General features: G+C 43.8%; 1 protein-coding gene across 1 annotated transcript in view; it reads left to right on the top strand.

Annotated features, from left to right (window-relative positions):
• Nucleotides 1-6244: 6244 nt before the first annotated feature.
• LOC127629734 (rho guanine nucleotide exchange factor 12-like) overlaps nucleotides 6245-14206 on the top strand; it is a 103655-nt gene continuing 95693 nt past the window's right edge. The window contains exons 1-2 of the mRNA XM_052106947.1: nucleotides 6245-6807; nucleotides 7401-7545. Of these exons, the coding sequence (XP_051962907.1) occupies nucleotides 7514-7545 (32 nt within the window). The 5' untranslated portion in view covers nucleotides 6245-6807; nucleotides 7401-7513. The remainder of the gene's footprint in view (nucleotides 6808-7400; nucleotides 7546-14206) is intronic.

Genomic DNA, 14206 nt, shown 5'->3' with positions numbered 1-14206 from the left:
CTTTTAAAACAAAACGAAATGGTTAGAGTGGGCAAAGAAACACAGACATTGGACAACAGCTAACTGGAGAAGAGTGTTTTGGATTTTAACCCCATTGAGTTCTCTTACAAGAGGTTCTCTCATATTGCGTAAGCTAGCTTACGCTACGGGAAAGATTAATCTTTTCTGAGATATTGAAGCCAAAAAATTATCCTTAATTTTGTATCCATTGTCAACGCAGTGCAGCAACTGCATACCTTGAGCGGGCTAGCTAGCGAGCTCATAGGTTGCTCTGCGGCAACTGCTGCAGCCTATAGACGAACTTGACTGAACTTGCGTCCAATGACAGGCGCCCGCGCCGTCACTGCATCAAAGCCCGCCAAAATGGGCATGGCTAGAGTGCATATAAGCGTAAGTTCGTAGGCTGGAACCCTGATTTTCATCTATTCAGCGAAGCTCTTCGCATCTCTGAACTGCAGAAGCCGCATCGCCGTTCGAGGGGCATCTAGCAAGCTTGGACAGCGCTCGAAGAAGCCGGCCGTCTTCGCCACCTTCAGCCATCCTGCGAGCTACGCCATCCGGCGACGTATCCTTTTTAGAGCAAGCAAGTTCCTCAGCGAACTTCACAAAAAGAGCAACGAGCATCTTTTTTAAGATGCCTCGCACCACCTGCGCCTCATGCCGCGCCCCTCTCAGCGCCGGAGACCGCCACCTCATCTGCGCTCTCTGCCTGGGATTGGAACATGCAGAGCTCGCCCTTACTGACGGCGGATGCGACCTCTGCGAGGAGCTTCCAATGTCGACCCTGCGGGCTCGACTCGAAGCACTCAAAACCGAAGCCACCGCGCCGCCTTCGTTCGCCGCGCAGAAAGAAGCGCCGCTCCCAAAGGCTGCCGGAACCGGTGTTAGAAGCGACTACCTCGCCGGAGCCTCTCCCTCGAGCCTCGCTTTCACCCTCCCCGCCCTCCCGGGACGCGCAGTTGCCGCCGAGCGGCCGCACTGTTGCCATCTCGGATGACGAGGCGGAGGATAAGGGCTGCTGTTCCATCATGGCTTCGGACAGCGAGGAGTGGTCAGGCTCCCAAGCCTCCTCCTCGGCCCAGGAATCCAGCAGGACCCGCGCCGGAGTCGAGGAAGAAATAACGCGCCTCCTCACACAGGCCGTCGACCGCCTCGGGCTCGAGTGGTCACCGCCCTCTGAGCAGGCTCCCAACAGACTCGACGGCTGCTTTCTTCAGAGCTCAGCAAAGCCAGACTTCTCAGCGTCGACAGGGCGGCCGCCCTAGAACGCGCTCAGACAGCCGCCGCAGACCGCCGCCCCCCTGCGGGCCTCAGCCTAAGATTGCGCTGAAACCTGAGCAACCGAAGTCCTCCTAGCTTTGTTAAGGAAACGACGGCTCAGTCCCGCCGCGGCCGGACCACCGTCAAAGCTTTGCCCCCTGTCAGTCCCCTTCTCTCAGGCTACTGCAGTGGTGGATTCAGCAGCCAACAAGCCGGTGATACTGCCCGCTTGCCTGCACTCAAATGCCGTTTTCACGGCGAACAAAAGAAATTTTGTGAAAAGCAAACATGCCTTATGTGTAGAAAATGTGCCCACAATCCAGTGTTCACCCCTACACACAAGCATTACACTTCCTGTGTCCCTATCAGAGCCCACTCACATAAAGCAGGCACAGCCAGCTCGAGTGTTAGAGTCAATAAACGCGCCCACGAATCCGTGCGCGCGCCCCTTCTCTGCCCGCTCTGTCACACGGCCAGCAAACACCTCTCTGTATGTAAGTCCCATGCCGTGACTATGCTCGCGAATCACTTCACAGATGTGACTCTTTCCCCATTCACCTCAATCGGGAAGTCACTCACAGAACAGCCTGTCCCTGCTGTCTGCGAGCAGACATGCATAAGCACAGTAAGCGCGCTCACACATTCTGTTCAGCTTGCTGTGTGCGGCAATCAGGGCGACTTGGCCATTCACCCTCTAGCGTTACGCTTCAAAGCGTGGAAAGCTATCCCAGGGATTTTCCAAATGGGTGTTAAGCACAATAAAACAGGGCTATTTGCTACAGTTCGATCGCCGCCCTCCCCGCATCAGAGCGCGGCTCGAAACTACTGTGAACACGGAAGCAGCCTGCATGCTTCGTTCAGAAATAGCAAACCTTCTGTGCAAAAGGGCCATAGAGAGAGTGCCACCTTCTCTGAGCGAGTCGGGGTTTTACAGCCGTTATTTTCTTGTCCCCAAGAAAGACGGCGGCCTCAGACCAATATTAGATCTCAGGGTTTTGAACAAGGTGCTCGCAAAAAGACCGTTCAAAATGCTTACAATCAGGAAACTCCTCGCGCATGTGCACCAGGGGGACTGGTTTATTTCTCTCGATCTGAAAGATGCCTACTTTCAGATTCAGATAAATCCCGTCACAGGCCATTCTTGAGATTAGCCTCGACGGCCAGGTTTATCAATACACCGTCCTTCCGTTCGGCCTGTCTTTAGCACCCGTACTTTCACGAAGTGCATGGATGTGGCGCTCGCACCCCTGCGGAGTCAGGGCTTGCGAATTCTGAACTATTTGGACGATTGGCTGATTTTGGCACAGTCACATACGGAGCTTCTGTCTCACAGGACAGTTCTCCTCAGTCATCTGAACAGTTTGGGCCTTGCAGTCAATTGGACCAAGAGCTCACTACAGCCCAGTCAGGCAATTTCCTTCCTTGGAATAGAACTAGACTCCATGGCGATGACGGCTCGCTTATCTACACAGCGTCGCGCCGTGTTCAGCGACTAGCCGCGTCCTTTCAGATGAACAGCCTCACGCCTCTGAAAAAATTTCAGAGAATGCTAGGTTACATGGCTTCAGCCGCAGCAGTACTTCAGCTGGGCTTACTGTGCATCGCCCGCTTCAGCATTGGCTAAACACCCGCGCGTCTCGCCGGGCTTGGGCCACGGGCGCCAGACGATCAGAGTGACTCAGACCTGTATCTCAGCTCTGCAGCCCTGGGCAGTGGCCGAATGGTATCAAAAGCTCCTTCACATAAATTGTCTGGAAATGATAGCGGTCGAGTGCGCGCTCGTGCGCTTCCTCCCGGTCATTCAGGGTCACCACGTCCTGGTCCGTTCGGACAACAGATCTGTGGTATCCTATCTAAACCGTCAGGGCGGTGTCAGATCCAGGAACCTCTTCCATCTGACAAAACGCATACTGAGTTGGTCCCAGTGCCACCTGCGCTCGCTGAGGGCGACGCGCGTGCCAGGCCACCTGAACGACGGCCCAGACAGACTGTCCAGAGACAATATTTCCCCAGGGGAATGGTCCCTGCACGCTCAAACAGTCCAGAAGTTATGGAGTATATTCGGCAGAGCAGAGATAGACCTCTTTGCGTCAGAAGAGAATTCTCACTGCCCAGTATTTTTCTCGAGCGAGGGCAGCTGGCCCAGGACTGGCCCAACCACCCGCTTTACGCCTTCCCTCCCGTCTCGCTATTGCCACAGGTAATGCAGAGGATCAGGAAGCAGCGTCACTCGGTGCTCCTCATAGCCCGCGCTGGGAGAATCAGACATGGTTCCCGGAGCTTACGCGGCTGTCACTGACAGCCCGTGGCCCATTCCAGTGAGAGCAGATCTCCTCTCTCAAGCTCGCGGCACGATCTGGCATCCCCACCCAGAGCGCTGGGCGCTGCACGCGTGGGTGATCAACGACTACCCGTCGCTTTGCCAGAAGGAGTAATAAACACTATCATACACGCTAGAGCCCTTTCCACGAGAAGACTCTATGCGTCCAAATGGTCTGTGTTTTCAAAATGGTGCACCGACAGAGACCTGGACCCACGGACATGTGGGGTGTCGTCGCTGCTCGTGTTTTTACAAGAGCTGCTGGATAAGGGCAGATCCCCATCCACGCTCAAAGTGTGCGTGGCGGCCATCGCGGCGTTACGCTGAACCCCTGAACGGCCAGTCACTGGGAAAAAATGAGCTGGTCATCCGCTTCCTCAGGGGAGCTAGAAGGATGAACTCCCGTGCCCCCATCGGTTCCTATCTGGGATCTTTCCGTAGTTCTCGAAGCTATGAAAGCCCCCTTTCGAACCGCTTCAATCCGTGGATTTGAAATACCTTTCACTCAAAACCGTTTTCTGACTGCCCTGTCATCAGTTAAGCGTGTGGGAGACCTTCACGCGCTGTCTGTCAGCGCTGCGTGTCTTGAGTTTGGACCAAGTGACTCCAAGGTCATTTTAAAGCCTAGACACGGCTATGTCCCCAAGGTGATCGGTACTCCTTTCAGAGCACAAATCATTTCCCTATCGGCGCTGCCAGCATCCGATAGCTGAACGCGACGCCAATCTCCTTTGCCCACTCAGAGCACTGAGATTGTATACTGCGCGCTCCGCCTCTTTCAGGCGCTCTTAGCAGCTTTTCGTTTAGTTCGAGGGCGCACCAAGGGTTTCGCCGCCTCGAAACAGACACTGTCTAGATGGATAGTGGACGCTATTGCTGCCGCTTACGCGTCAAAGGACCTACCATGCCCGTTAGGCATTAGGGCTCACTCCACTAGAGGCATGGCCTCCTCGTGGGCATGGTCCAGCGGGATTTCCATTCACGACATATGTGTGGCAGCGGGCTGGGCTTCCCCCGCCACCTTTGTCAGATTTTACAATCTGGAAGTGCCCGCCCTGCAGGCGAAACTACTAGCAGTTTAATACGCTACAGCTCCCCTGGTGAGCTGCACTGATGGGACACATTCCACACAGACCGGCACCGCCGCTCTGTCTTTTCCTTCCCACTATGTGCTTATGTATTACACACACACTGGCCCGCACTCTTGCTGGCCAAATATTATTTAACCACTCACAAGGGCTCCCCCGGGTCCCCTCACCCCCGGGGCTCATGCAGTGGATGCTTGGCGCGCACGGCATTGACAATGGGTTCCCATAGCGTAAGCTAGCATACGCAATACGAGAGAACCTCTCATAAGAGAACGAATCGGTTACCTTACGTAACCTTGGTTCTCTCTAGAAGAGGGAACGAGTATTGCGTAGCCGGCCGTGCTCGCGCCACGAGCGATTTTCGCTTCATTCAATGAAAACCAGGGTTCCAGCCTACTGAACTTACGCTTATATGAACTCTAGCCACGCCCATTTTGGCGGGCTTTGATGCAGTGACGCGCTGGCGCTGTCATTGGACGCAAGTTCACTCAAGTTCGTCTATAGGCTGCAGCAGTTGCCGCAGAGCAACCTATGAGCTCGCTAGCTAGCCCGCTCAAGGTATGCAGTTGCTGCACTGCGTTGACAATGGATACAAAATTAAGGATAATTTTTTGGCTTCAATATCTCAGAAAAGATGAATCTTTCCCGTAGCGTAAGCTAGCTTACGCAATACTCGTTCCCTCTTCTAGAGAGAACCGAGGTTACGTAAGGTAACCGATTCGTTTTATGGGATCAGATAGACTGTAAGGTGCGTGAGAAGTTGCCGACAAGACAGACACATCTATGGCAAGTGTTACAGGAAGTGTGGGGTTAAATGTCACCTGAATATCTGGACATACTGACAGCTAGAATGTCAAGGGTCTACAAAACTGTCATTGCTGCACATGGAGGATTTTCTGATGAGAACTCTGCAGAAGTTTGAGAAGTTCTGAAGATGTCTTTTAAATTGTAATAGTAATTTTTCACGTTATTAATGTCCTGACTATAAATAGTGATAAGTTGAATGCCACTTTGGTTAATAAAAGTACCAATTTATTTCAAATAATTGGTACTTTTTTTCTGTACATTATTCCAAACTTTTGGCCGCCAGTGTGTGTGTGTATATATATATATATATATATATATATATATATATATATATATATATATATATATATATATATATATACACATTACATTATCTCGAAAGTGACAATACTAAATGTATGTATTGTCCGAATTACTATGGTTGCACAATGTTTTTGACAGTCATAAATATATAAAATCTCAATATAAGACATAATGAACAAAATATAAACTACACACAGTTCCATCCGAAAACTGCTATGTTATACCCCATTCAGGAAATACTGCTCTATTCTGTGTCCTCTGTCCTTTAAAAGTTTGAGTGAATCTTTGAAAAAACTTTGAATCATCACTATCGCTGAAACATGGGCAGTGCCTCTAATCCTAGTGAGATGCCTACCTGTTAAGCTCGAGTCACCCCAGTTGAGTGTGCACGTGTGAGTTCAATGCAGTCTAGGTAGGCAGCTCAGTAGGGTTTGAGCCACAGTCCCAGTGCTGGAGACACGGCAGCGATCCGGCACTTCTCAACTTTCCTCACTCAGTTTGATGATCCGGAACCTACAACCGCCACACTGGGTTATTAACGTACGTGGACTGTCGCTTTCATAGGAAGTCGTCTTTTTCTGTCTGCGAAAGTGCTTTCGGATGACCTACGCGAACTTTATTGCGTGTTTAAGTTTATTTTGACGATAAAACTGATTTTGTTGCGGCTCCATGGGAACTATCGTTAGGCTGACACGTGTATGAGTGCAAGAATCCCCCTGCCTGGATTACTATGTGATTGGCGTGGATGCACGCTGTTGTTTATTATGGTTGCTAAAATATCGCGTCTCATCTTTTGAGTGGACGAGGCAGCAGTTAGCTTTAGCATAGCAAAAGGCCTTGCCCTAGTCCGGACTGCGGCACGACCCTCACACTGCTGCTGTGTTGGCCGTGGACATACACGCACACCTTCAGCATTGGGGAAGTCACATTGCCCATATTTTGAAGTTTGATTTCCAAAGGAGTGTAACTTCGAGGGAGTTGTTGTCGGAAGTGTTCGGCATCATCTGGGAGCTGCCGCTGGATATGACGGTAAATTTGCAGCTGCACGAGAACGGAAAAGATACGAACACATTGAGAGAGTTATATTGGTTAAACTACAATATACGACAAAATATACGAAAACATTGGGAAAGTTGTCTAGTTTGACCCAACATGATAATTTTGTGATTCATATCGATGTATATGCATGGTTTGCGAAGAGTAGGATAGGTAGTGTGTATTGTTAGTGACTGATAGTAGCTGTTTGTTTATTGTAAACAGCACAAGTGCTGTACGAACCAAATGGTTTTTTTTAGGTTACTTCAAGATATGTAGTTACGATAAATTGGCATCAGAGAGGATTATGATTATGGGACGAAAACTGGATTTTTTTGCTAGCTCGTGCTGGAAAATATGATGAATGCAGTCTCTGTGCTGATTTGACTTTGTCCTCGCCACCTCTCGTGAGCAATAGTGGCTCAAATATCAAATGCTTTCATGTCGTATAATCTCTAATGAAATTTTGGACACGTTTAAAAAGAACTGCCTCTTTTTTTTAACGTCTGGCTGGAAACATTGGGATTTAATTGCTGTTGGGAATAACTGGATGCAGATTTTAATAACTTCGTGTCTTTTGTGATTAGTAACCCTACACATCTACACAACTGAAGACGGATGCAGAAAGTGATGTTGCTTCTCAAGCATCTGAAAATGACTATCGAAAACTGGACGAATAAAAGCTAAAAACAGAAGCCAAATGAGCGACTCACGGTCCACATTCACTGACAGGTATGTTGTGTGTTCAGTGTTTTGAAGACAAGACTGTTGACAAAGATGCTTTTGGGATGTTTCTACCATGCACTTAAGTGGAGACTTCTCAGCTTTGCTATTTGTTTATTTATGCAATCTAGGCTACTGTATGTCAACCCCAAACAGCTTTTATTGGTTTAAGTGTCATGTATGTATTTGTGTGTGATGCAGTTAATTTAGATTTATGGTCATTAAGTCTGATTCTTGGCTGTCATTTTTATGAAATTTGGCTGATGATTAATTGTCAAACAAATAATTGCGATTATGACGGTTAATTGTCTGTTTTAGGGCTATGGCAATTAATTGTCTGGGTTTTTCATGATTAATTGTCATATTTCTTAAGGTGTTTTCTTTTTCCGCATGTGTGCTTCATACTCCTTAAGCAGTCATTTTTACGGTGCCTGAGTTGCTCAGCAAGTTAAGATGCTGACTACCACACCTGGAGTCGCATGTTCAAATCCAGGGCGTGCTGAGTGACTCCAGTCAGGCTTCCTAAGCAACCAATTGGCCCGGTTGCTAGGGTGGGTAGAGTCATGTTGGGTTAACCTCCTTGTGGTCACAATAATGTGATTCTCACTCCTGGTGGGGTATGTGGTGGGTTGTCCGTGGATGCCGTGGAGAATAGCGTGAGCCTCAACATGTGCTAAGTCTCCGTGGTAACGCGCTCAACAAGCCACGTGATAAGATGCCCGCATTTATGGTCTCAGACACGGAGGCAACTGACATTCGTCCTCCGCCACCCGGATTGAGGCGAGTCCCAATGCCACCATGAGGACCCCCCTTTCATAAAACCTTATGAATGACATGAAAAATTAAGTTTTACATATAAAAATACTTGTAAATACTTTAATATTTTTTAAACATATCAAATATATTTTACATTATATATTTTTTAAATAAAATTACGATATATGCAGTAGTAAAATATTTCACTTTCATACGTTATTTTAATGCTTGATGATTAAATGATTAAACCCACAAGCCCTTGTTTTTCATGAAGCAAAACCTTGGAGATTTCGTTTAATAATTTCATCACTCCACCAAACACCTGCTTGTGTTCCTGATTCAGAACCAGTTTTTTTGCGACAAAAGGTGTAGTGCATCAAAATTTTAACTCTATAGCTGATGGAAACGCAAAATATAGCTGTGTCGACATAATATTTTTCCATTTTTGTCTAGCGCATATGCTCTGTAGATACTTCAAATGTCACGAAAAACTGGTTTGGAAACACTTTTATTTTTTTTTCGAGAAAATTGACATTAATACAAAAATATAGTGTCATGACAGAATTGACCCCAATCGTTAGCCTGTGTTAATCATGATGACAAGGTATATATCCTTGAAAGACAATTTATTGTATGCATTACTGTTGTGGATTGGTCTTAACTGCATACCTGCACAGGTTCGATGCTGCAAACACATTATGCCCTTATGACACTTCCAGAAGTGCCAACACAAATATCTCGTATCATGAACTTTGCATCGACAAGTGCACAGAGAACAAATGAATGGCCACTTTTTGCGATTTAATTTAATCATGGTAGTCATCCGTTTTATTTTTATTAAGTTCCTTTTCCACACTATTCAAAATAATAGATGTCAGTCATTGAATAAGCCCACAATACAAAAATCATAGAATTTTTGTTCACAAAGATGTTTTAAATAAATACTCAAAACTAGGAGAAATGTTTATATTAAACACTAATATAACCCGATTCTATAAAATTATTGTTTAGTTTACTTTTGAAAAAATGCCAGCAAAATTCCCTGTATTAAATTAAATAAATTACCAAACAAAAAAAGCAGTAAATTAAAAAACTAATTTACCAAATGAAAAAAGAATATTGTTAGGCCTGTAGATGAAAAAAAGTCAGCTGAATGACATGTTCTACACTATTCAAGAATATAAATTATCAGAACTATTTATACAATGCTTTAAAACATTTAAATATTTTAAATCTAACACTATTTACCTCTGATCACATTTGCTGAGCATCTTCAGAAAATGTAAATTGCATTATGACGCTAAAATCAATTTAAGATGACAATCAAGTTCAGTTGGTCTGTAAAAGTTGCTGGACAAATGTGCGGGACATAATGCAGTTGTGATGGCAATGCTTTAGATTACATGATAGTTCAAAATAGCCAATTGAATATCAGGACTGTATCATATATGTAAACCCTGATATTACACTGCATCCATTTTTCTTTAATAGCTATGCACACTACATATACACATTGATGGATGATCCTTATACTAAAAACTAAAGTTTACCCCACTACTGCTGCAGGTTGCCAGCTTGAACCGGCCATGACTATTCGCATTCAGGTTGGAACCAGTGGCAACCTGCAATAGGCGCAACATCAGGACCAATATTACAGTCCTGTCAGAAGGGCAGCTCTTCCTATTCAACTGCAATTCATTGTCTTCTGATTGCATTTATTTGTGAGATTAAAATGATAGTAAGCTGTCTAATTTCAATAAATTGTGTAAAAACAAAATTGGGTACATCTGGGAGGAAAAGGTACACCATTAGCGATATACATGCATTTTTTAAGCATGACCTCATAATATCCACCATTTTTATCGATAAAAGGCCATTTGATTGGAAACAAGTGGAAGATGGCAAATTTCGTTAAACGTATGTATGTGTGTGTGTGTGTGTGTGTGTGTGTGTGTGTGTGTGTGTGTATATATATATATATATATATATATATATATATATATATAAATAAATGCAATTTCAAGACATTTATTGATGGAATACATGGAAATTGTGACAAAAATAATAAATAGATATATATAAATGATAAAAGAATAATAATGTTCAAATGTAAAATTGGGATTGGGACACAAATTGTGTGAGAAGTCTTGTTTAACTTCATCATACTGTCAATTGCAATTGATCTTATTCAGAATTTTTCATAGAATGTGATTAGTGGAAACCAAAGAGCCTTGGGAAAGTTAAACGTGTCAATAACCACTATTTGTTCTACACTCACCTACCATTTACTCTTGATGGCTTTAAAAGGACCATGTCAGTGAAAGAATTCAACCGAGTGTTTTCTGAGTCCTCTAGTGGTAGACTGGGCTATTCAAGCAACTCTCACAGGTCTTTGCCACTGACGTCAGTGGGGAATGGCAGACCGGTTGACTGTCTAGTGCATAGTCTAGACATCTTTGCGATGACAGATGTGCTTTCAGCTGTAACAGGCATTGAAACACGAGAGCATTTGAAGTTAAATTAGAGGGAGAGGTTCGCTTTCGCATGTGTAGTGTTTTTGTACTACCTTGCGTTCACTGATGTCCATCCAGCAGGGTACCAAAATTAGGATTAAAAAATACTCCGATTGGGCCACCTAGACCTGGTTTTATATGATTTTTGTTGCTGTGGTTTTTATATCATCTGTTATCACTGTAGATGATGTATTGTATGGTACCATGTATGCGACTAATGCGTCCTTTGTTACCTTAAGCCACGCATTGTTCTTGGAGCAGAGATGTTGTAATCCTGAAGTTATGACAGTTCAAAGTCATGTGTAGACGCTTTGTGTCTAGACCTTTTTTATTCTCACCCTTAAATTGCAAAATCTCATCTAAGACATAACAGGATATCCACAGCCGCAGGTTAGAAATATATCTAGTGTGAGCAGTTTGGTTAACAGTTTGAGCAGATGGTTTCACAGAGAAATTGTTTTCATATTATTGAACAATGAAGCAACAATTTGTCAGTTTATGCAGATTAGCATTGCACACATTGATGGTAGGTGCTTAGAACTTCTGTTTATTAGCGGTCATTAATTGTGACATTGACAAAAAAGATAATTATAGGTCAAAATTAGATTAATTGAAATATTCTTAACATTGATTATGATGTATTAAACAACATTTCAACGCTTGTAACATTTCAACGCGTGTGTAGCAGAATTAAGTTTGTGTTCCTCCCTTACACTTTCTGAGTTTTTCCTCAGTGAAACATGTTTCCTGTTCATTGGTGATAAACAGACCAGTCACAACTTAAAATAGCCATGCTGCTGGGTGAGAATCACAAAGATATGATTTGAAAAATATGTTTTCTGTAAGACATCAAATACAAACGTCTCTTTTATGCACCGCTCAATGCTGCTGTAAGCCCCAAATAGCTAAAAAATGTCTGATTTGACCTTAGACAGTTTTCTAAAAACATTGTCTGTGAACTTACTTGTATGAATAATTCAATGTTATATTTTAGATGTTCTGAACAAAATGTGTGGTCCAGCAGTACAAGCATATTAAATAAATAATCAGAAATATATGTTATCGACTATGGATGATGACATTTAATACATCATCGCAATGGGGAATAAAGTGGAATAAAATAAGACTTTTTGGAGGGAGATGCCGTGAACAGAACAAGAATTACATGCTTACAAAATTAGGACAAAAAAAGATTCAATATCTAAAATATCTATTCATCATAAGATTGTAAACAAATACAATATTATTAATAAATAACTGGAGTCTTTTTTTTTTTTAACCAATTTTTTGTAGTAAATGGGCAGCTTTTAAATTTGAGTGTAAAAAACTGCAAGCGGCAGCCCAAAAATGCTTCAGAGTTGAAGAGGTTAAAATATATAATGATATAATTTTAGATTTAGTTATTTTATTCACTTTACAGTTTACATTAGAATGCGATTTCTTTCACATTACAGTAGGCTACTGAGGATTGGGGGAGGTGCGTTTAAATGTGCCTACTTGAATAGGTCCATTAGGGCTGCAACTAACGATTATATTTATAATCGATTAATCTAACGTTTATTCAACTATTCGGGCGATTATTGCAAAGATTAATCATTAGCTCTTAACTGACTATTCAGCTTGTGCCTTGACTTAAAATGTTGTATTAAATGTGCTTATTAACAATAAAGAGGACAAAGTCATCTTTTAAAAATACCTCTAAATGACATTCACTGAATTAAAGGAGAAAAACTACTTGATTTTTTGCAGTGACATCTTTTCATTAATTAAACAATAAAAATCCCTGTTGTTATCAAGTGTTTTTGTCTTGTTTTCCATTTAATATTACCTAAAAATCTTTATAACAAGATATATTTACTTGAGAAGCAACATATAAGATATTTAGACTTGCTTTAGGAGAATATATCTTAAATATACATGTATTTTTTCACCTGTTCATACTTCTGCTAGTGCAGTAAAGAATAAAATATACTCTTATGTTGAATATATGCTCTAGAAGCAAGTCTAAATAAAATATCTTATGTTGCCTCTCAGGTAAATGCATCTTGTTTTAAGGATTTTCGATATATAAAAATATAAAAATAAATTAAATATTATATTCAAAATTCTCCAATAACAAATTTTTTTCCTGCAGTATAGCTGCTAAAGTAAATGTACGTAAGGCATTTTAGATTTCAATATTGGAAAACAAACCAAAAAAGACAAATCCCAAAAAAATCTTTTTGCATTGTATAATGGGCTAAGACCACACCCTCTCACATTTTTTGTTCACTTGATTTCGATCCATCTTTAACACAAAAAAACACTTCTATATAAAGCTGTGTATCTGTAACGGTTACCCTGTCTTGTCTCACTGTTGCCCTTTGTTTGTAATTTTGTCACTTTTGTTATTCCTTAGTTTTCACTTTTGTCACCCTTGTACCTCCATAGTCTTGTTTTCCCTCGTGTTCACTGTTCATTGTTTTCACCTGCCCTTGTTAATTTGCCTTTGGTTTCTGTTAATCACCTTGTCACCTAGTTTGTGTTCTGTTTGTTCATTGGCCCCTTTTTCCCATGTTTTTGTATTTATATCCTGGTTTTTGGTTTAGTCCTTGTCTGTCGTTGAATGTTGTCGCACGTGAATGTTATGGTTGTTTCTCCTGCCTGTGGATGTTTTTCATGTACATGTTGTTTTCCCCTCGTGGATATTTCTTTGTTCCTGTTTGTTTGCCCTCACTTTGATTTATAATAAAGAACCTGCTTTTGGATCCGCACCTCCTCGTCTGCCTTCACTCCTGCATTCGTTACAGAACGACAGACCACACTATGGATCCAGCGGTTCAGCAAGCGAACTACCAGCTGCTTTGCCTAAAGCAAGAGGACCGACCGATGGAGGACCACATCCGTGACTTCCTTGAGCTGGCAAACATCTCCGACTTCCCGGACTCGGCCTTGGTGGTTTTCTTCTGGGGTAACCTGAACTCCTCACTGAAGGAGCGGTTGCCACCGGCGACACGCAGCTGGACGCTCTGTGATTTTGTGGCGGAGACGCTGCTGGTATGCGGCTCGCCACTTACTGTGGATGTTGTGGATGAGGACCCTGCCTCCCCTCCCACGGCGGTGACTCTCCAGTCGTCCCTAGCTCTCCCTGTCACGCCAGCCCCTACGGTCAGTGTGCAAACCCCCACGCCTGTTGCCGTCATCGAGCCTGCACGGTCCACTTCGTCTGCCCGGAGGAGGGAGAGAAGACGGGCTTCCGCCTCCCGGCCCGCGCCAGCCCCGGTCTACGAGCCAGAGCCCATGCATGTCACGTTGAGCGAGCTAAAGCCCACGCATGTCACTGTGAGCGAGCCTGAGTCCTCGTCAGCCACGGTGAGTGAGCTAGAGCCCACGCATGTCACTGTGAGCGAGCCTGAGTCCTC

The sequence above is a fragment of the Xyrauchen texanus genome, chromosome 36 (assembly GCF_025860055.1).
Source record: "Xyrauchen texanus isolate HMW12.3.18 chromosome 36, RBS_HiC_50CHRs, whole genome shotgun sequence".
NCBI lineage: Eukaryota > Metazoa > Chordata > Actinopteri > Cypriniformes > Catostomidae > Xyrauchen > Xyrauchen texanus.
Note: the sequence above shows the minus strand (reverse complement) of the source record. Positions and strands in the feature narration are given on the sequence as shown.